The sequence below is a fragment of the Xiphophorus hellerii genome, chromosome 19 (assembly GCF_003331165.1).
Source record: "Xiphophorus hellerii strain 12219 chromosome 19, Xiphophorus_hellerii-4.1, whole genome shotgun sequence".
In the NCBI taxonomy this organism is placed as follows: domain Eukaryota; kingdom Metazoa; phylum Chordata; class Actinopteri; order Cyprinodontiformes; family Poeciliidae; genus Xiphophorus; species Xiphophorus hellerii.
The window spans coordinates 16,444,446-16,467,013 of record NC_045690.1 but is presented as its reverse complement, the minus strand read 5'-3'; the positions used below and the strand labels follow the sequence as shown (position 1 = coordinate 16,467,013).

The window sequence follows — 22,568 nt, the reverse complement described above, 5'->3', positions numbered from 1 at the left end:
ATTACTGCTAGTGGCTATATCTCAAACTATAAACCATCGCCTTTGAACATCTAGAGAAGAAAGAAAATACATTTATTCAAGTTACAGCATAAGCCTGATTGAAGCAATTCATAATAGTCCAAGGCTGTTTTTATTACTTGTGTTATTCACAAGTAATCTATCTTTTTCATCTTTTAGTCATATATAATTTCCTGCGTTTAATAAAAACTTTTTGACAGTCAATTATTTCATTGAATTTTGAGGTTGGTTTTTCTAAGAAAACTAACTTTTTCTCAGAATTTGTATCATTTCATTTTCAGAGTTCATTAATCTCAGTGACTTGGAATTCAAACATTCCGACTTCTGAGAAGCAATTAAATGCGCCATGAGCTTCATAAAGTTCAAAGGCCACAGAATAAAAACAGACATTAGAATACTAAAAAATGATTACTTTTTTTACAGACATTTTTTTGTCTTGTATTAGAGTTTGAAGAAAAAAAAATTTTGACCAAAAAAAAATTTTAATGTCTATCACAATACTCAACCCTTGTTAATGATTATCTTTCTGCAGGCCTCATATCTTATCTCAACTGTTTCATTCACCATTGAGCTTTTGTGACAGCAACAGCACAGAGGCAATGTCCACTTGCCAGCTGAACTGAGAGTTATTTCCACCCTGCAATGGACATTTTCATTTGATACAATTTTAAAAAATCTGATAACTATGGAAAACTGTCTTTGGATTGTATTTTTTATGCTTTTTACAGACTTAAATATGGGATTGTTGTCTGACTACAAGATCTGTGGGGATCCAGAATGTGAAAGTAAGTCCAAACGATTTGGTACAAGTCCTAGGCCAAACTATACTTGTAGGATTAATTCTACGTCTAAACTTCCGGTAAAGTGATTATGATTATATGTGTCGCCTTTAACTTTTGTGCTTGCTTCTTTAGGTCCAATGAGCAGAGTTCAGGCTGTAAAGAACCATCAAGGAAAGGATTGCAGATTCCTGGATTTCAGACGAGGAGACACAATTTTTGTGTACCACAAACTGACGGGGAAACGAGAAGACCTCTGGGCAGGCAGTGTATGTTTTGAAGCAGCAGTTATATAGTTATAATGGTGAAAATAACAAAGATATTACCTAATACAACCAGCATCTTATCTTAGGTTGTTGCTTATTGAGATAAGTCTTGATTATAATACAGAGCAGCTTTGTTTGTGAGTCCTGAGCAGTTGTGATGCTGGGATCTGTGGGACGTCTCCCTGCTCCCGGTTTGGTTTCATTTATGAAGTAGTTGTATGTATTTATAGGTGGAGAGTCACAATGACTTCCAAAAGCACATAAACTGTAAAGTTTTTCACAGTTTCTTACGAACACACATTTCAAAATATTTTGTTGAGATTTAATGTGATAGAGTGACACAAAATACTGCATAATTGTGAAGCTGATAAAAAATGATACAAATGGTTTACAAAAAAATTGTACAAATATAATTATAGATGGAGACCATCTATGAGCAACCATTTCCAAGCACTGGCACAGATCTCCAATTGAATTGTAGTCTAGACTTTGACTATGCCATATTTAATCTTCTTCTGCATTAGGGGTCCTCAAGTGCTTCTGTCCTGCAACTGTAATACCTCTAAATCAAATGAATGGGTAATTTCCAGGGAACTTCATAACATGCTGAGGATGTAATTCCATCATGTGACTCAGGTTTGTTGGAGCAGGGATGCATTGGAAAGTTGCACGACAGTAGCTCTTGTGCGTTGGATTTGGAGACCCCTGTTACATGTTTTCTGCATTCACTATATAACTTGTTTTAAAATGAAAAGGAGCCTTCTTACATACAGATGAACTCCAGTTATTATTTAGGTGATATCTGCAGGAACTTGGTTGCACTGGATTTTATTTAAGGGTATCACTGTAAAGCGCCTGAACACATATGCATTCCATACTTTTTATTTGCAGAAATTGGAAACCCCGTGTCAATGTCCCACTTTGTAGTTATGTGCTGCTTTGTTTTGATCTATCTCATACAATCCCAGCAAAGTATATAGAAGCTCATGGTTGTGATGTGAAAAAATATGGGGAAAAATCTCTAGGCCCCTCATGTTTTTCAAAATATATATTTTAATTTTTTTCAACCACAGTTACTTCAAGATGTTTAAGTTTAAATAAAAATCAGAATAACCTTGGACATTTTTTATGTGTTTGTGTTTGTTGACTTTTAAAATAGATGATTGCACCAACCTTATATTTCTTTCAGATTGACAAACAATTTGGCTACTTCCCAAAGGATGCAGTACAAGAGGAGGAAGTATTTGCCACAATGAGGAAAGTGCTAGAGACCCAGGTAACATCAGTGACTGATCAGATACTAAAAAAATACTCTCTCTTAAGGTTTATGATATAGCTGCTGGCCTAAAACTGTAACGTTTTCTTCACTTTGAGACTTTAATTCTTGTTTTTGGCAGAAATCTGATTTCTTCTGTATGGATGAGTCTGGATATCCTCTTGACATGTCTCATCTGGACACTGATGAAGACGAAGATCTTAACTTTCAAGGCCATGAACCCGAATCCAGCCAAATCGGCCCACACTCTCATGACACAAATGCTCAAGGTACTTTGCTGTCTACTGAATCTACGGTAAAAGAAAGAGAAGATGAAGGTGGAAACAAAGATCTCGTCGATGCAACTGAACTTCTCGAAGATGAACTCAAGACTTCAGCAATTCCAGAGCAACAAGGTGGGTCTCCATCCTCCTCCTGGCTGCGTTCGTCTATGACAGGATGGTTAGGTTTTGCTAAAGAGGAGCAGTCAGGGGATTCAGAACAAGAAGTGAGGGAAGATGAGAAGGAGACTAAATCAGAAGCGTCACTCACATCTTCTGTGACGGGCTGGCTGGGCATTGGAGGAGAAGACAAACCTAACAATGATGAAGATAGTGTGAAAGGTAGGGAAGATACCTTTACCTCAACGATGACTGGGTGGCTTGGCTTCGGTGATGAGAAGAAAACTGTTGCTTTAGAAAATGAAGAAAATGAAGAAACAGGTCATGAGAAAGAGCCCACAGAGAAGTTTAGGAGTAGGAGGATGTCTCTGGACCTGGAAGGCAGCAAATTACAGGAAGAGGAGAAGGAAGACATGGGGACAATGAGTTGGCTGGGCAGTGGGTTGGCGAGCAGGCTGGGGTTTGGCTCAAGTGGTCAGGATTCAGAAGGAGAAGATGTGGAAGTGAAGGAAGAGCAGCCATCTAGTTCCTGGATGGAGACGGGAATTGGGGGAATTTTTGGTTTGGGGGGTAGTAACACTGGAGCTGATGGAAGTAAAGAAAGTGGTATTAGGGAACCAGAAAGGGATCAAATGTTAGAACAACCATCTGGATTTGAAAGCCTGGATATCAGTCAACCAGAAGCTTCATTTTCAGAAGAAGTAAAGGCTGAAACGGTCCCTTATACACTACCGGTCAGTGCTGAAAGTATTGATGCTGCAGAAAATAATATTGATCATTCAAACACAGAGGATGTAAATAATTTAGATATTGATGCAGGGATTTTCAACAAAGATGATTCAATGCATAACTCCTCCCAAATAGATGATGAAAATGTTGGTGAACATAATACCAGAGATAAACAAATCAGTCAAAATGATGAGGTTATTGAGCAACCTGAAATCAGTTCAGGTCCTGACCACAGCTTAGAGAAATTACATTCAAACTCCATGGAGCAACTTGAAGGTAGCATGGAGGAAAGTGAAAATCATGATGTTCAAATCAAGGCTCCAGGAAGTTTGGAGGAGGAAGGTGCTGAAATAACAAACCAGGTTCATAAAACTGAAGTATCCACTCTAATGTCAGAAAACAGTCCAGTTAACAGGGATATTCATATAGAAGAGCATTTTAACAAAGTGACAGATCCATCTCGACAGGAAATACTAGGAGTTCAGTCTGAATTGCCAGAGGAAACTCAAGTCAGTGGTGATCAGGAGGAAAGCAATGACCAGAGTCAGCTTGGCTCTTCCCCTCATCAGGGAAAGGTAAGACTGCAGCAAGAAACACAAACTGTGGAAGTCACTTCAAAGGATGATGAACTGTTACTTTCTGGAAACACTGAAAGTCTGCATGACAGTGTCTCAGAGGAGGGTTTGAATGAAACCAAACCAAACATTTACATGACTAAAGAGTCTCCACAGATTGTAAGAGACGGTGATGTTGACCGATTCAAGGAAACTGTAAAAGACCAGAATGAACTAACTGAGGAAGAGACATCAGATTCTGAGAACGAAGTTTTCAATGGAAATCAAATGAAATCAACAATAGTTTCTGAAAGAGAAACTGAAGAGAGGTTAAAAGAAGAGGGAAAGGTAGAAATTGATAAACAGGAAGCGGTAGAGGTACAAGAACAGATCGAGGAAGTAAAGCAAGAGGAACAGAACATGAAATTGGAGGCCTTAAATAAGCAGGAAACAGAAAAGGAAGAAGAGATGGGAGATATTTCAGAGGAGGACATGGAGTTAAGAGAGGAAAGGCAGGAGGAGACAGAGGAGCTAGAGAAACTGGTAGAGGAGTTACCAGAGCACGGACATCAGATCAGAGAGGAAGAGTTAAAGGAGTCTGAGGAGCAAAACGAAAAAGAGGAGAAGGCAGACGTTTCTGGGGAGCACTCAAGTCAGGAGGGGATGGAGTTAGCAGAAGGAAGGCAGAAAGAGGTGGAAGCGGAGGGAGAAAAATTAGAAACAGTATTACTAGAGCATGAGCAGGTCAATGTGGAAAGGTTAAAGGAATCAGTAGAGCCAAATGAAATAGGACAGGAGGAAGAGGAGAATATGTCAGGTGCTTTCAGGGCAAGCTCAAGTCAGGAAGGGGCGGAGCTAGCAGAAGAAAGGCAGAAGGAAATGGAGGAGATGGAGGAGGGAGAGAAAAGAGTAGAGGAGCTACCAGAGCATGGACATCTGATCAGAGTGGAAGAGTTAAAAGAATTGGAGGAAGAAAATGAAAAAGAGGAGAAGGTAGATGTTTTTGTGGAGAGCTCAAATCAAGAGGGGATGGAGTTAGCAGAAGAAAGGCAGAAAGAGATGGTGGAGCTAAAGGAGGGAGAGAAATGGAAAACAGTATTAGTAGAGCATGAGCAAATCCAGGTGGAAAGGTTAAATGAATCAGCGGAGCCAAATGAAACAGAGCAGGAGGAGGAAGAGATGTCAGAAGTTTCTGGGGAGAGCTCAGGTCAGGAGGAGATGGAGTTAACAGAAGAAAGGGAGAAGAAGATGAAGAAGCTAAATGAGGAAGAGAAACAGGTAGAGGAGTTACTAGAGCATGGACATCAGATCAGAGTGGAAGAGTTAAAGGAATTGGAGAAGCAAAATGAAATTGAGATAGCAGATGACTCTGGGGAAGTGGAGATGGAGTTAAAAAAAGATGAGCAGGAGGTAGAGGAGCTAAAAAACCAGCAAATAGGGGATGTGTTACTAGGGGATGAGCAGGACACACTGGAAAGGTTAGAGGAATCTGAGGAGCAAAATAAACAAGCAAAAAAGGAAGTTGAAAACCAGGTTTGGGAGGGACAGTTAGAACACAAGCAAACTGACATGCTGGATCATTCCAGCTTGGCTTCTTTGGTTTCTGAAATGAACACACAGACTGAAATCCAAAAGGACGAGGAGCAGGAGAAGAAGGAAGTAGAGAAACAGAACAAAGAAGAGCTTCAGAAAGAAAACGAGCACCCAAAGAAGGAAGTGGAGGATGATAATGTTGAAGTAGGTGGGTTTGAGGATGGAGAACGGACTGGAACGAAGGTAAATGATGATGGCGACTGGAAAAAAGACAGACAAGATAATGATTTTGAAGAAGAAACCAGGAAAACATATGCTACAGAAACAGAAAATGAATTTTACAAAGACAGAGAAGAAATGCATGACTCTGCTGAAAGTGAAGTTCAGACATCTGAGCAAACTGAGTCTACAGAACCTCAGGGAACAGACAGTGAAAGTAGAGGAGCTTTTGGTCTTATTGAAAACACCTTTGGATTTTTCTCCCAAAAACCCACCCCTGAGATGCCCGAGTCCACCCAGTCTGTTCATAATTTCAACACAAATGAAGCTGAGCCATCACAGCCTCACCCCTCCATTACTCCAGAACTAGAGTTCCCCACAGATTCATTTCATGCTGAAGTAACACACGCAGCATTTCCCACAGAGCAATCGCAGTCTCATCCTCTTTCTGCTGAAAACCTCCCCCACAGCGCTCATTTGGTCACCAAAGAACCATCCAAAACAAAACCCCTCACCAAACATTACAAAAATCTCCTCCACCACATGAACGCGAACGATGTAGTTATATTAGAGGACCTCTTCGGCCGACACAAACTGCAATTTTTAGATTACATTTTGAAAGGTTCGGAGGCCGCGACTGCAGAGGATGATCAGTCAATACTGTTGGATATAGAAAGACTTCTGCAACACAACATGGAGACTCTTGTGGCTCCCAGAATGAGCATCACTGATGCACCGCAGGAGGACAAACAAAGGACCAGTGCAATTATTGCACTGCAGAAGCTGGAAACGTTATTGAAAACAGTGAAGGAGACTGTCAGCACAGGAATATCAGATGTCAGTAATCATCAAGGTATTTTTGTCTAACTTGCATTAACTATCATGGCTCATATTGTTGATGTTTTGATTTAATTTAACCTGTCGGTTCAGGTCTGTCCTCATGGCTGTGTATTTGTGTGTTCCTTTGTCACATGCAGCTGAGCACAGTTCAAGCCAAGAAAAGGAAGATAATTCCCAAACTGCTTCTTTACATAAAGATGATGATGATGATGATGATGATGATGATGATGATGATGATGATGATGATGATGGCAAACATAAAGATTGGAATTATGAGGAGGAGGAAAGAAGAGTTGAAGGAAGTAAAGATAATATTGCATCCTTCCATCTCACTCAGCCAGGATCAAAACAGAAAGGTATGAGAAAACCAAATCTGCTGAAATCTGGAAGAAATATTGAAGGAGAAGTAAATATGAGGAAATATTTCATTAAGGTGAGGTTGACCTGCTACCTCTCATTTATGTAAAACAGGTTTGACTAAGACTTTATTATACATTATTGTACGATATTCTTTTAATAGCCCATTAATTACATCAACAAAACTAAAAGTGTGACTCTGACTCTAGGGGTAATGACGCAAACTCTGGATTTCATTCATCGGGTAGCTGAGGACTCCATAAATTGTGCTCAAGTAGTGATGGAAATCCTTGTTTGGATTCATGTGCAGGTAAGACCCAAGACTGCATTTGCAGCCCCCAGAAAGAAAGTAGGAGTTGTTTGCTTGACATAAAATAAGCCATTTATGTTGAAATAGTTCTTTAAGTGAATATGTTTTTAGTATAAAACCACCTTAAAACAAAAAAGCATAAGATACTAAAGAGTTATTGGTTATTTAATTAGAGGCAACTTTTTACAAAGGTGAGAATCTTCAGATATTTGTGGTGTTGTTTTTTTTAACAACTTATGACTTTGGTAAAGATTTGCCATTTGTCATATTACAACCATAAACTTCCATGAGTTTTACATTGATATTTCTGTGAGATCACACTAAATAGTAGCTAAAGTATGCAAACTATGTATATTTTGTATTTTTTTCAAATCAAAACCTAAAAGAATGTGCTGTTATTTTCGCTCCCAATTACTATGACACCACTAAATAAAAAACAGTGCAACCAATTGCCTGCAGAAGTCACTTGATTAGTAGATAGGTCCAGCTCTGGATAATAAAGTCTAAGCATAAAAGCAGCTGCTCTGTTGAGATGTCAGACGTTTGCTAGAGAACATAGCAAAACTAATAGCTTAATGAAGACCAAGAAGCACACCAGACAAGTCGTAGATAAAGTTGTGGAGAAAGTTAAAGGTAGTTTAGGTTAGAAACAAACCGTAAAAATCTAATGTTGCACAGTTCAATTACAGACCTAAAATGGGAAGAGAACAAAAACCTGCAAACGTACCTATGTTGTAGATTTTCCATCAAAAACTGACAGCAGAGCATAATTCACAGAAGCAGCCAAACTCTAGAGATCCACAGCACATCTTAAATTGGAGTCTGTTGTTATTATTGTAAGATGAGAAACTGTTATCACGATAATCCCATAGCCTACAGTAAGCAGTGCTGCATTGTCCACCCCTACTGAGATTTCTCTTTCACCAAGGCAAGAATATGGTAGTTTTTTGAATACTAACCTTAACAGGCAGGATTATCTTTATGAGTAAACAGAAAAATCTAAAAATACTCATAAATGCAAGGTGAAAATAATAATGTTTGAGATGAAAGTATAATATTTTATTATTTTAATAATTTTCCTTCTTAAAGTTCATGTTGAACCAATAACTGCATAGAGCAGTTTTTGGTTTCTACAGGCAATGAGTCCTTTGCAGGCGCCTGGTTCTTTAAGACTGAACCTGTGACATGTTGATCTCACTCTCCCTTTGGCATTCAAGTTTGCTTTCGTCTCAGTTGTCAGACTGGCTTGACGCCGACATACTGTAGCTTCTTACGGTTGGATTTGATACACACCAGAGGCCAACTTGGATTTCAGGTCTACATGGTGTCACAGGGCAAGAGATTCTTTATATTCAGATGGATATAAGTGAGGCCAGGTCGGTGAGTATGACATTTAGAGCTCAAGCCGTCAGGCTGACTTTAGACAGGGCTGTCATTACCAAGTTGTTTACATTCAAAGTTTGCCACACTATGTACATTGCATAATTCTTAAGATATACATATATATCCCCTTTGTTACTTAATTTTCAGAAAAGTACATTTGTCTTGTGGTGACATAATGAATTGTATCTGTAAAGTATAGAATATAAAGATATATAAACAATCTATGGATGACACCTGTCTGCTACGGTGTCACATTGAAAGGGCTCCGATGTGCCTGTGTGGCATCTTACAATTGGTGACGTTTGGAACGAACCATTCACAAACGTGGGGGGGGGGCTTGTAAACTCCTTTTAAACATAGCATGCCTAAAAATGTAAATGTGATTTTTTTTTTTACATATATCTTCTATAAACATCTTCATAAATATTTCCTTATAATTTTGGTCTCAAGATATTCCTTCTAGTTGGTGGAGAAGATTTAACATTCCGGCTTCCGTCTATAATGACTGAAAAATATGGTACTTTCTGGATGATCGGCGTTGTGAATAGGATGTGAAATAGCCGTTAACCCGGCTGTAGGAAGCCTGTCTTTCTCTAATCAGTATTAATGAAATTCCTATTAAATATTAAGCCAAATGAAATAACTTGGACATGACGGAACGTCCGGAAAATGAGCAGTTGGCCAACAAAGCGGCCGACTTTCAGGCGACAGCAGAAACCTACTACAACATCGCCGTGGAGAAACTGAAAGATGTACGTTAATATGTGTCAGGTTCTGGTTAGCATTTCCCATTTAGCCGCCAGAGCCGAAGTAATATAACGGACTGGGATCAGGGTTTATTACATGTAGTACTATCTTTACTCTCAGGCGTGTGTTCCGACATTGCTTTTGACCAGCACTGTCATGGTTTATCTTTCAGTTTGAAACCATTTTATAGGCATTAGCATAGTTAGCTGGTTCAGTCAGTCAGCATTTCTCTTGTGTTAAGTTTTTATTGTCTTGGGGGTTGTGTTAATTTTTGAGAAATGATGAGCGTTATGTTATATTTCTCTGTTGGGCGCATTTTCTGTGATGGCAAACTGAACTGTAATAATCCCACAGAAACAGCTGTTTGGTAATCAGACTGCAACTGCCTAGGACTCCAGTGAAGTTGTCACAATAACCCAGAGTTCCTCTTTTTTAAAATTGTAATTAAAATTGCAGTTATATTGTTTTGGTTGTGAATTTGTAATTAAATTGATTTGATTTCACACTGAAAGTTTACTAGAAAGGATTAACCCAACAATTTAACATTATGTGTGAAATATGAATTCAGAATTCGACAGCCTGTAGAACCACCTTTTTCAACAAAAACTCGGTATAAAATTTATTTCCGATTTTATTAGTGTCTTATACCGCCATGGAGGGATTTTAGCCCCCTTCCTTTTTACAGCATTCATTAGGGATAGCAGACAATCCTTGATGCACAGCTCTCATCGGGTCCCTTAAAAGCATTTCAAATCAGATTGTGGTCTAGACTAATCATTTTCTTTTTAGCCATTCTGTTGTAGATTTGGTGTTGTGGTTGAGCTGGTGATTTTCCTGTTGATGACCTAGATTAGGTCAAGCTTTAACTGTAGGATAAATGATCTCACATTTACCGCTACTCCTGAGACAGCTCAAACTCAATTCAGTTAATTTAAAATATTTTATTTATCCCAAGGGAAAATTAAATCTTTTCGTACCTCGTCATCCAAGTGTCTTCAGAATCGTTGTTGTCGGTGATACTGTGAGTAGGAGTCAGACTTGCAACAAATCTGAAGAAGACTGACTGAAGACTGTCAGTATGTCTTATGACTGCTATGGCATGCTGTAAAGATGGTATTCCATAGTAACATGTCCTGGATGACAAAATCAGTTTTTTGGCAAGCGCTGCTAATCCACATGATGTGCTTTTCCTTTTTAAACTTTTTTTAAATCTCTGTCTGGGCATAAGGTTGGAAAGCTAGGCAGAGAGAGAGAGAGACATTGGAGTCTGAGATATGATCCTTGCCCATTATGATCGGTGGAAAAGAAGGTCTGAACTTCCTCCTCCTCTCTTTGCTCTACATCTTTCTAGCCTCCTTTTCAACTTCTTTGGTATTTGGGATCACAGTTCAGGTCTTATGTGAGCCTCTGGGAAGCTAATCAGCTGCTCCTAGTGTTAAAAACAATACCATGTGGCCAGAGTTGGCATCATAACAACTTTCCAAAGGTAATAAAGTAGAAGCAAAAATTATTGCAGGTGTGCACCATCCAAAACCAGAGCGAATAATTGTCCAAACATGCAATCCAAAAAAAAAACTGATCGAATGTAATGGAGCTACACTATGCGTAGGTGTAAATTCAGTATCACTCCTCCACCGCCTGCCTGTCAGTTTGTGTGAGATATTTCTACTTTCCAGATTTAAGTTGAAGTAATATTTTTAACTACATTCATTTGTGTGAAACGAAACAAACGTATGATCAGCCCTAAAAATGTTAACCTTAAATTTTGGGTACATAATCGTTTAAATGGAAAAGTGTTAAAGAGAGGAGTTAGGTGAAAGCCTGTCTTTTATGTCATGGCACAAAAGCTCTTTTGGTAATGTAATATTTTGGGTAATGGAACTATAGACTTGAAATTGCAACATAGCTATCAGCTGTTAATAACTCTGGGATGTAAAGTGTAAAGATTTAAATGAAAAGAAGCAGACTCAAAAATTAACCCTTTTTTTTCTTCTTTTTCCTCCCTCTTCTTTTAGGCTGTGTCACTACTGCCTGATGACATGAGGCCAGGGCCAGACCTGTATGGTGTACCATGGGAACCGGTAATCTTCACTGGCCTGGTGGGACTGGTGACATTCCTGTTGTTCACCAGTAGATGTTATAGATCTGTAAGTGAACTGCCTTGAATGTTTACCAGCGAGCCACATAATTATTGGTCCATAAAAGTTGTATTCCTCCCTCAGTCTATCAGCAAACAGGAAAATGTCAACAATTAGTAGCTGCTAATATTTGTCTTCTGGAGTGTGACCTACAGAAGTTTTGCATCAAAGCCAAAAAGAAATATTAATAGCTATGTCTATGTCTTACAAATTATGTGTGATGGAGTGGTGCAACTCTGTAGTGTTTAGTTAGCTTTGACAAAGTGTTTGTTATTGCTTCCATTGCCACTAAAAGAAAATAAATGACCAAACAGGCATTTGACATTTGTCGCAACTCGAAATGTGGTCAGACCATGGGGTCACAATCTTTTCATCTTTATTTACAACTTTTTCGTAATATGTTCACAATATATGAATAATTCAGCATAAAATCACTCTGTTATTTATCGTCTTTTTTTGCTCTTATTTCCACACAGATAAAGAGCAGACTGTATCGAAGTAAGTTTTCACCACAAATACCTTTCAACTTTCTAAATAAACCATCAGTGCTGTTTTCTGCTGGCATTTAATTGACAAGCTTTCTCCTTGAAAGATCCAATTTAACTAAGCCTAGCATTAAACACCTTGCCTCCTGTTGCTATAAAGCTGGTTGTTGACTTCATCTCTCAACCCAGAGTCACAGACGATAATGTCAAATAAAATGGACAGAAAGCTAGGCTAATTGCAAATTAATATGCAGCCAAATTATTAAAGCAGAAGTGGGTTTTTTTATAGTTTACATGTTGTTTAGAACTTTGTAAATGTTATTTGCTCTGGATTTACTTATATTATAAACTACTGTGAAAAATAACTTGACGTTAATAAGGTATCTATCTAATCTACTTTGACATTAAATCGTCTAAAAAGTCACTGCAGTAAATCGTGCGAGGATGTCATTTCAGCGGTAGGCTCTAGAGCATAATCTGGTCTGTTGAGCAGATTTTGGTTTCCAACATAAGTTGCCATGGTGACAGAACCAGCTTTGTGACATTGAAAATGCCAAACTGAATCTGAAAGTACCATGATAAGACACTCATCTTGCTTCATTATACAGGCAAAATGGCAAAAACAAGTTTGAAATTCTTTTTTTTTTGTTTTTTTGTTTAATATCTTTTGTTTTTCAGAAAAGGAAGAGAGGCTGGCTGGGCAACTTGCACAGCTGCTGGATGAAAAGTGTAAAGTCCTGGAGACTCTCAGTCAGTGTCAAAAAGAGGTTGGTGCTCATGCTTACTGAGTGTTTTGAGAGCCAGAGCCTTCTCTGTGTTGTTTTCAAATCTGTGGACTGACTGAGTCACTTCTTTGTAACCTGTAATTCTCAGTATGATGACCTGGAGAATTTACTCGGGGACAGCGGCGTTCTGGCTCAGACTCAAAAATCCGAAGACTTGGAGGTAAAGCAGAGGGAACAAAGACTTGAATTGAAGTGTAAACATATGTGTGAAGCTTAAAGTTAAACTCTATTTTATTCATTCTTCCAGTAAAAAAGCATATGTTTATCTTGTTGGAAGCAGGTTTTTGTTGTTTTGGAGGATAAAGGGCTGATAAGAAGGTCTTTGCATGTTGTGGAACATTACTGTGGTTTCTTGTTATTGAAAGCACTGACATAACGGTCAACATGTATTGTATATTTATCTTGGTGTTGCACCACAAAGCTACTTTTAATTTTAAACATTCAAGCTGGATGAGTTTACCAAATTTAACCATTCCACATCGTCTTGGATTACTTGGTTTTGAAATTTGTGGTGAAACTGGAAATCGGATAAAACTGGCAAAATTCAGATTCAGCTCCGAATTATTGAATCCAACTAACCTCAAGTTATCCATAAAAGTCAAATAAATTGAATTAGCATGACCCAAATTTGTCTGATTCTTTTTCTTTCTTGCTTAATGAAACTGGACTGACTTTTTTAAATCTTTTTTTTTTATTTTTACAAGTTTTCTAAACACAGTTGTTTTTTATGTTCATGGTAGGGCCGAGCCGAACAGTTGGAACAGAGTAAAAAGCAGCTAGGGACAGATGTTGGACATCTGAGGGAGCAGCTGTCCCAGCAACAAGAACATAGAAAGGAGCAAGAAAGGAGGGTAGGCCCGGACTTTTAAAAATATTCTGTAATCATAGTGTTTATCCCAACCGAGAATCCACAGTGATATCATCTTTTTGCCTTTATTACAGATAACTCTGCTTGAGGAAAGCATGAAAGCATGTGAAGAAGAAACCAAAGAGCTCCATTCAAAAGAGGAACAGGTGCTTGACTCTATTCCCTTCTAGCTATTATCTTTCAGTTGCTCTCCTGCCTCTTCTTCTCTTTGTCTTTTACTTGAATTTTATTCTATCCACTTCTCAGAGTGATTGCATTTTTTTGTTGTTTAGGCACAAACAACTCTGAAGGTTTACAGCATGAACAGCGAGAGACTACAGAGAAACCTGGAAACAGCAGAAGAGGAGAACACTGTTTTACAGGAGAGCAACAATCAGGTCAGATTCTGTAAACTAAGGAAAGGGTTTCATACATGAATTTGTATCTTTCTTATTCTTCTTATATCCTCTGCATCATTATTTTAGATCTCTGTCCATGTGTTTTTATCACAGTTGAAGCAGGAGGTGGAGGGATGGGCAGAAAGAGTAAGCGAGCTGGAGGAGGAGATGCGGAGGTGCGAGGTCGCCCACAGTGCAATGTTGCAGGATGTGGCCATCAAGGATGATCGTATAATGGTGTGGTTGCCTCTTATGAACATCGATCATATCAGGAGAACAGCAAAGTTCAAGTACCGCCACATGCTTGCTGCTAGACGTGTGTAATCGTTTATAACTCTTCCCAGTCCTTGACGGATCGGCTGCTCCAAATGAAATGCTGGGATTCAGATCTAGAGGGTGAGGAGGGAGGAGAAAAGGAGGCAACCAATGGGACGCCGGGAGAAGACGACGACGCTCACCTGCAGAAAGTCCAGAAACTCATCTTTGCTGCTAAGGTACAAAGCCAAAGTCTAAAAAATTTACAGTTTTGAATGTAAATCAAGCACATATTTAAAAAATAATCATTTCAATTAGTATATTTGTGTTATTTTTCAGAATATAAATGTTTTTCCAGTTAGCACATGCCATCATGACCCACTGAACAATCATTTTTAAATAATGTACTTGTGTCTACGTGCAGCTGAATGCAGACCTCAAATCAGTGGATGAAGATAAAGACAGAGTGTTTGCGAAGCTGAATGATGAAATCAAAGCAAAAGAAGATCTGCAATGTGGGTTAACTGTAGTCAGATGCTGATATGTTAGTGGAAAAAGAGGAACTAACTAATCGACTCTTAAAAGAAGCCTCGGAAATCTTATCATATTTTCTGCTTTTTTCTTTTCCATTTAAAGTGAGCATTGAGGAGATGGAGAAGGAGAAGTTGTCCCTGCAATCTGACACCGAGAATTATACGGGCCAGGTAGGTAACCTCAAACTGTTACCGTGAGGTTTATTATACGGTTGAGTCATTTGTTCTGATAGTCCTGGTTCATGTGTGCAGGTCGAGCGGATACAACAGAAACTGCAAATCATGACAGAAATGTACCAGGAGAACGAGCTCAAGCTGCACAGGTTCATACCTCTACAGTTAGTAGTTAAATAAAGTGTTTGATGAGTCTGTAATCATGAACCTTTGTGTAGAATGCTGACTGTGGAGGAGAAGGAGCGTCACCAGAAGGAGGAGAAGTTGAATAAAGCTGATAAAAACATTGCAATGGCGATGGAAGAACTGAATAACTACAGGTAACACCTGTGTCTGCAAAAATATGGAATTCTATTTGGAAAAGAAAAATGGTTTTCAGTTTTTTTGTATTTTATTTCATGTGCCACTGTCTGTGTGATTAAATATCTGAATTCCTAAAAATGTGTTGATGAGGAAGTTTGGTTTCACAAATAGTTTCAAACTTTTTTTTGTGTAAAGCAATTAGATTAGATCATCTGGTTTAATTTAAAAAGTAAATATGTTTACTGTAACGTCATCGTCCATCCTTTTTTGTAAAAGGTCTAACCAGCCATCTGGATAGATGTTTTCCAATCATCTATCCATCTGTCAATATTTTATCAATCTGTCCATCCGTCTGTCATTTTAATAATTCCATAAATACATCTTTACACTTTTATTTCTTAAAACTGAAACCACAGTGGACTGGCAAAGCAGAAGTAGCATTTGTCTTCCCTTCACAATTTTGCTTGTGCTTTGTTTTCAGAAAACGAGCGGAGGAGATGGAAGAAGAGCTGGAGAAAACAAAACAGTCGTATCACACTCAAATCTCTGCCCATGAGAAGAAGGCTCATAATAACTGGGTCAGTAAAGCTCTGCCACAGATGAGCTCAAAGAGCGTTTTGCTGTGCTGTAGTGCATTTCGGTGTTTATACATTGTGATTTATCTGGTAAATATTTCCAGTTGGCAGTGCGATCAGCAGAGCGAGAGCTGGGAGACATCCGAAGAGAGAACGCCCTCCTCAGACAAAAGTAAGCAAAGCAACACACCTGGTCTTGCTGAATATGGTCGGCTGTGTTAACAAAGACAAATAAATGTGATTATTTTAGGCGCATTATATTGCTGGATTAAGAAGTGAATAAATGAAATGACTGATCTCAGAGCGCTACAAGTGAGCCGTCCTGTCAACAGCCATTGCTATCTACAATAACGCTTTGAAGAATTTTAATTAATGAGTTGCAATAACATTTATTTTTCCTTTGGGATGAATAAAGTATTTTTGAAAGCAGAAAATGGATCACATTTTCTGTTTACACTCGCCCAAAAGGTTTGGGAAATTTGACCTGAAAAATGCACAGAAACCATTCATATTTTTAACACTTTACTTATTTAAGGCTATTAAAGTTTCCCATGTTTTTACTGATGATGTGTGTTCAGACTCACAGATACTCAGTTTAAACTGGATTCCCTCGATAAAGACCCGTACGCCTTGAACAACCTGGCCAGACCGCTGCCTTTCCGAGGTAAACCCATATGTCTTAACGAATATGTCTTAATTTGAGTAACCTTCATGAGGAATCTGATGTAAATGGTACCATTCAAATTGAAATGTTATATTTAAATGTTAAATCTCCTCCATTGCAGCTGAAAGGTCGCCTTATGGTCCTTCTCCTCTGGGCCGACCCTCGTCTGAAACGAGACCTTTCCTGTCTCCTCCAACATTGATGGATGGGCTGCCTGGTAGGCTGTCTCCCAGAGGTAAACAGTCAATTTACTTGCATGTTGCAAGTTCTTATTCAACCATGTTGCCCAATGAGGTTTGCATGTTGGCGTCAGCTAGGTGACTATTGCATGATTAGATTTAGATGATGATACAGAACCTTTCAAAAGTAAATGATGTAAAAAAAAATCATTTTTCATGTCACAATCAGAAACTTTAATGTGTTTTAGAACCACAAAGTAGTGCATAAATGTGAGGTGGAAATAAAATAAAAAGGGTGGAATGAATTTATATAAATATTCCTAAGTAAAATCCACCTTGCAACAAATTGTCTTAAAAAGTAACCTTATTAACTCATAGCTTCAATAGAGTGGTTTAGATTAAAGCATGTCTGTGTTAGAGTAACTTAGTTTTGTTGTTCACAGATGCTTTTCATCCCATCTAAACTTTTGTGTGAAAATTTTACTTGCAAAGCTGGTAGATATGCATCTTACAGTGAAAGGTGGCGCTACATATTTTTAATTTATTATAAACCAAAAACATTTTCCTTCCGACTAATAATCATGCACTACTTTGTATTCGGCTGTGGCATAAAATCCAAATAAAATGCAGTATGGCGGTTGTATTGTGACAAGTTGTAAAAGTTAAATGTCTGTGAAACCTTTTGAACAGTTCTGTACATACTGTGACAAGCCATGTTATGCATGCTGTCTGCAATCCACCAATCGGCAACCATGAAAAGTTTAACATGACAATACGCCTGCAAGCCTTGTGTTTCTCTGACTGACTTAAAGTGCTCTTGCCTTTATCTTCCCCCCCAACACACTCTGTCTGACCCACATGGGTTGTTTTTTCCCTCCTTTCCATCTTTTTCTTTCACATCAATCCCTTCATCATCTTATTTGCTTTGCCCCTTCTTTCCTCCTTACTGCTTTCCTGCCCAGTATCTCGTGGTCCAGGGGAGCCCCCAAGTGGCCAAGCAGAGATGGAGCGCAGTGGAGGTCCTCGTTCAGACAGCGGTTCAAACTCTCCCACATGGGAGAGAGATCGCAGGGGTCCCCCACCAGGACCTCCTGGGCCTCTGGTACCCCCAGGTGTGTGGAAAAAAAAAATTCTGAAAGCACATTTGCTTTGATCAAAGGGCATTTTTTCAAAGAGAAATTGTTGTTTTGTCATTTAACCACAAACAAAACAGGTTATTTCAAGGCAGCTCGTTGTGTATTTTTTGCTTTTGTTATTCTTTTTAATGTACAATTTTAGCTGCCAGCGAAAGGAAGCCGATCGGCTAATCAGAGTTCAAAAAGTTAAACTAAACTAATCAGAGTTCAAAAAGTTAGCACTGTGTTAAAAACTGGGACTGCCTCCGAAAGAAGTGCAAATATTTGCCTTCCTTGTGGTGATTCGTACCAAACTGAAGAAACAGCTTTCAACTGTGATCAAAAGCAGTTTGCAGGAGCATTTTTAATCAGTCAGAGGAACAACATGTCTTCATATACCAGCTGTATTTCTGCCACATCACCATCACACGACGGTGTTCGTTGTGCATGTGCACCTTGATTATGTTAACAGCAGTCATTGTCTGTGTGGGTTCCTCTTTCATAGAGATGTTGACATAAAGCAGTAACTAATATCCCCGTCTCCATGACGCATGGTCTTCATGCGGTTGTAGCGCATTGCTTGTCATAGCTCGCAATAACAGAGCAACATGTTAATGATTGTGTAACCTTGTCTGAGCAAGTTAAACAGTCACATTAGCTAGCTGCTAATTGTTTTCATCTCTCACCACAGCGCCGAGACGGGATACAATGCAGGATTCTAAGAGGCTTAATTCTGCCCTGGCCAGTCTGTTTTTACACCTGGTCTGCATTGTGCGTGCTGATGAAAGAAATGCAGGCTGAGACAACATGTCATAAATAATGCAGTTTAAAATATAAAAATGTTTCCTGTTGCTAGCTGGTACTTGAGGTTTTTCTTATTCATTAACTTTAAGTGATTTAGGTCTGTATGTAACTGCGTTTGCAAGAGGGAAGACTGATTTGAAAAAAAAAACAACAAAAACATTGGCTTGCAGAGGCAACATATAAAATCATAAATTCATTCTACCAACTAGTATAAAATTTTACACGTTCTTAGAATAATTTCAACTTGATTCAGCTGCACCCAATTTAGAGAGGTCTGATTTGCTCTGTAAGTGAGTTTCTAAAGAGAATTATGACGTCATCTTTGAGAGATAAATAGCAACAAAATCTCTGTTAAACCTTTTGATATTATACCTTTTATATTTAATAAATAAACACATTTATGCATTCTCATGTGTTTCTTTTCATCTTCCATCTCATCAAATCAAACTAGCAATCATGAAAAAAAAATCCTGAAAAAAGCATGCTAGCTGTTGTATTTGTAAAGTTATATAAGGTGGATGACCTTGTCTTGTGAGGTCTGTTGTTGCGCCATGTTTTCGTTTTTGATGCTTGACTACAAAATACCCCATGAGATGTTCAAAGTGTGAAATATTGTTTTATATCCTAACTATTCTTTAAACTTCTCCCTAATTTTATTCCACACATATCTGGTCTTTTCCCTGGTCTTCATGATGCTGCTTGTTCAATGATGTTCTCTTAAAAAAAAAAACAGTTGTTTTTTTTTAAGCGATCCAAAAACATTTTTAAGCACTCCAAATTTTGAAGGCAATTTGGATTTTATTTAGGGGCATCAGAGTCAAGGTGGCTAAACTTAAATGGATGAGATGCCTTTAAATTTCTTATTCGGAAAGAATATTAAACTATGTATTATTTTCTAGCACTTCATAATTTCATAATTTCATTTTCTGATCAAAATGAAGTAAGATACCTGTAAAACATTTCTGGATATAATGCGGCAAAATATACAAAGCTTAGAAATCTAAACTGTTTTTAGAAGTAAGAACTTCAGAAATAATATCATCACCTGAAACTGAGTTTTGTTGGATTCCTTTGCACTTATTTCATTTTTTTATTTTTTACTTTCTCAGGCTACATGTTTCCAGAACCAGGAGGTCCCATGTTCAGGAGACCTCCTCCTCCTCCAGGGGCTTTGGGACCTTTGCCTCCTCCTGGGGCCCTCCCACCTGGCCCTATGCCACCTAGAGGTCTCCCCATGGGACCACCTCACCCTCTAGACATGGCAGGTGAGCTGTTAATGATTACTTTTGTATGCAGCTACTTAAGCGTGAAAAGTTTGATGCGGCGAGTGATTCTGTATGTTGCATAGAACACTCTATATATACTTTTCTCTCATAAACTAAATGTTTGTCGATGCAGACGGCTCGTTCAGAGAAAACCGTCTTGGACCCGGTGAACAGGACCACAGAGAGGTGAGCAGCAGTGTGAGATACTATATGTTTGGTCTTTATTGGTACTAAAGGATTTGATGTGTGTCATTAGTCTGGTCCTGGTGGTCAGAGGACTCCTCCTGAACTGGATCTGAGGATGGGTGGCCCTGCTCCACCTGGACCCCCAGGGATTCCTATAGATGGCCCCTTTCCCCGTAGAGCCCCGTATGGACCCCCTCCCCCTCCTGATTTCTACCATCCCAGGATACCAGGGGGTCCTCCCATGAGGCCCAGTAAGAAATCGTTGTCATGTTTAGAACTTAGATGATTTAATCTAAGGATTTAATCTGAAACTGCTTTGTATTTCTACCAGTGTGGCCTCCCCATCCTCAAGGAATGATGCTTCCTCCTCGTTTCTCACCTGGTGGACCTCTTCGTCCCGCTCCTAATCCCAACGCCCCCTACGGCCCCCCCATGGCGCTACCTCCATCTGATGGCCCTCCTCCTCCTCGTCAGCGGTCCCTGCCTTCGCCACCTCAAAGCCAGTCACCAGAGAACAGACCTTCGCCTGAAGATGCCATCTAACCCTGACGGTTTCCATGAGGATCCATTTCAGCTCAGTAGCAGATGGAAGAAAGGTGGAGTTCCCTTCATTCTGCCCCAGCTATTTATTGGCCAGGAGGGATATTTACTGAACAGTGTTTGTAGAGCAGAAACATCAATCTCCATCATGCTGATTTGTTGCTGCAAGAGCCTCAGTTCTGTTTCTCCTACATGTAAAACCTTTTCTTCTCCATCCCGTCAGAGGTCATCCAACCACTTCTTGATTTTAAAATCAACACCTTAGTTGATGCTTTACTTCTTTCTACCTTTGTGGGTTAAAGCTGTCATATTGGCAAGACACATTGTTATCTGGATCTTATGTTGAAAATGCACATAGACTGTTTGACATTTGTCTGCAATTCAGGTCAACGACAGAGAAAGAAAAATAAATGAACACAACTTATTTTGACAGAAACACACCTTTTATGCCTGACATGGTTACCTTTCCCCCACACTAGAGTTCTTAAAATGTGTTGTTGTTTTTTTTTTAGCATTTTTATTACCGTTAATATAATTTTCTTTAAAACAGCCAGGTCAACATACTTGATCTTCTTCCTTAGAGGTCAAACAAGTATGTTTTCTTAAAATTCACTACAAATTCTGAGTTCCCTTTGAAATTCAATAGACTTTCCATTCATCTTCTGTCTTAGTTTCAAACCAGGAGAGCAGGTGTCTAGCGGTGCTTCTGACGCCGTTACAGTGACTTACAAATGAAAACTGTGACTCCAATCAAGTCAAATGGACTGACTGGAAGAGAGGCTCCCAGATGTCAGCTTTGTGAATTTTGTAAAAAGTGATTATTTGATAGATGAATAAAGACTTTTAAAACTTTCTCTATATGTCACTTATGTAATTATGTAAATCTTTGTGCTCATCTGCAGAACATTTCAATGTAATTCTTTTCAAATTTTGTGTACATGAAATGTTTTTAATATTTAAAAATCTTCATCTATTGTTAACATTCAGGCCTTTTAAATATGTTCATATATTTGATTGTCTTTTAAAAGCCTTTGCATAATTCAAACCCAGTTTCGGAAAGGTTTGTACGCTGTAAATGAATAGACATAATAAATATTTCAATGAAAGTAGAACAGATATGTCAGGTGTCTTCACAAAATTTGTGCGCATTTGAAACTCGATTCCAGGACCATATGGGAACGTTACAATAAATTAGAATATAATTCAAAAGTTAATTCGTTTTAGTATTTCTCTTCTAAAGGTGAAACCTATTCATTAAGCAAAGTAATTTATTTCCAAAATTTTTTCAGTTAATGTCTATTATTGCTTATAGCTAAGAAAAACCCAAAATTCTGTTTCTTATAATAATTTTAAAATAAGCATGTTAATACAGCTGCAGTCTAGCTTATTTAATCAAGGTGAAAACTGCCTGAACCTCCACAAAGAAGATAAAACACAGAAAGTCAACAGGGTCCATTCTTAAGCTGCATCGAAACTTAAGAATGGAAAGTTGAGTGGAAGGAAAACATAACACACATCCAGAAGAGATAACGAAAGGAAATGTTTAAGTATAAACATAATAGTCATAAAACAATGCATCTTCCTCAAAGTGCATTAATGAGAAAAATGTACTTGATATTCTAATTGGTTGGAAACACCTGATTTTTGGGGGAAAATGTTTAAGACAATTACCTTTTAAAGTAAGGCTGTCAGTATTATGGAAAAATCATGCCAAACCAATACTCAAAGGCTCATAGCCTGCATCATATCGGATTCAAATGTTTGAAATATTTCAGCCTGTCTGAGTTCTGCAGGAGCCAACTAACGACAGGTTAAAAGCAGTTTAGAGTACAGTGTGATTTAAAGCTTTCTCTCAGCAATTCCTGCCTCCTCTTTAATATTCTGTGAGCACATTGGTAGCTCTAATGTGGAAATGGTTAATATTTAATTCA

At 38.5% G+C, this 22,568-nt stretch overlaps 1 protein-coding gene across 6 annotated transcripts; it reads left to right on the top strand.

The window, feature by feature from the left end:
* The first annotated feature begins 587 nt into the window (after positions 1-587).
* Positions 588-21,749, top strand: mia2 (MIA SH3 domain ER export factor 2). 6 transcript variants are annotated; one of them, XM_032547764.1, is made up of 29 exons: positions 588-803; positions 933-1,066; positions 2,253-2,339; positions 2,461-6,607; positions 6,732-6,790; positions 6,830-6,950; positions 7,161-7,261; positions 11,407-11,538; positions 12,006-12,027; positions 12,693-12,781; positions 12,888-12,959; positions 13,540-13,650; positions 13,742-13,813; positions 13,940-14,044; positions 14,159-14,281; positions 14,389-14,538; positions 14,724-14,814; positions 14,936-15,003; positions 15,085-15,155; positions 15,225-15,326; positions 15,791-15,887; positions 15,989-16,056; positions 16,463-16,548; positions 16,670-16,783; positions 17,690-17,839; positions 19,756-19,911; positions 20,045-20,097; positions 20,168-20,348; positions 20,429-21,749. In XM_032547764.1, the coding sequence occupies exons 1-29, from the start codon at positions 704-706 to the stop codon at positions 20,638-20,640; spliced, it is 7,074 nt and encodes a 2,357-aa protein (XP_032403655.1). In that variant the 5' UTR covers positions 588-703; the 3' UTR covers positions 20,641-21,749. The 6 variants fall into 6 exon arrangements, with proteins under 6 accessions (XP_032403655.1, XP_032403654.1, XP_032403656.1 ...); XM_032547765.1 differs by having other exon boundaries at positions 601-803; positions 2,461-2,734; XM_032547763.1 differs by having other exon boundaries at positions 6,732-6,950.
* Positions 21,750-22,568: the final 819 nt, after the last annotated feature.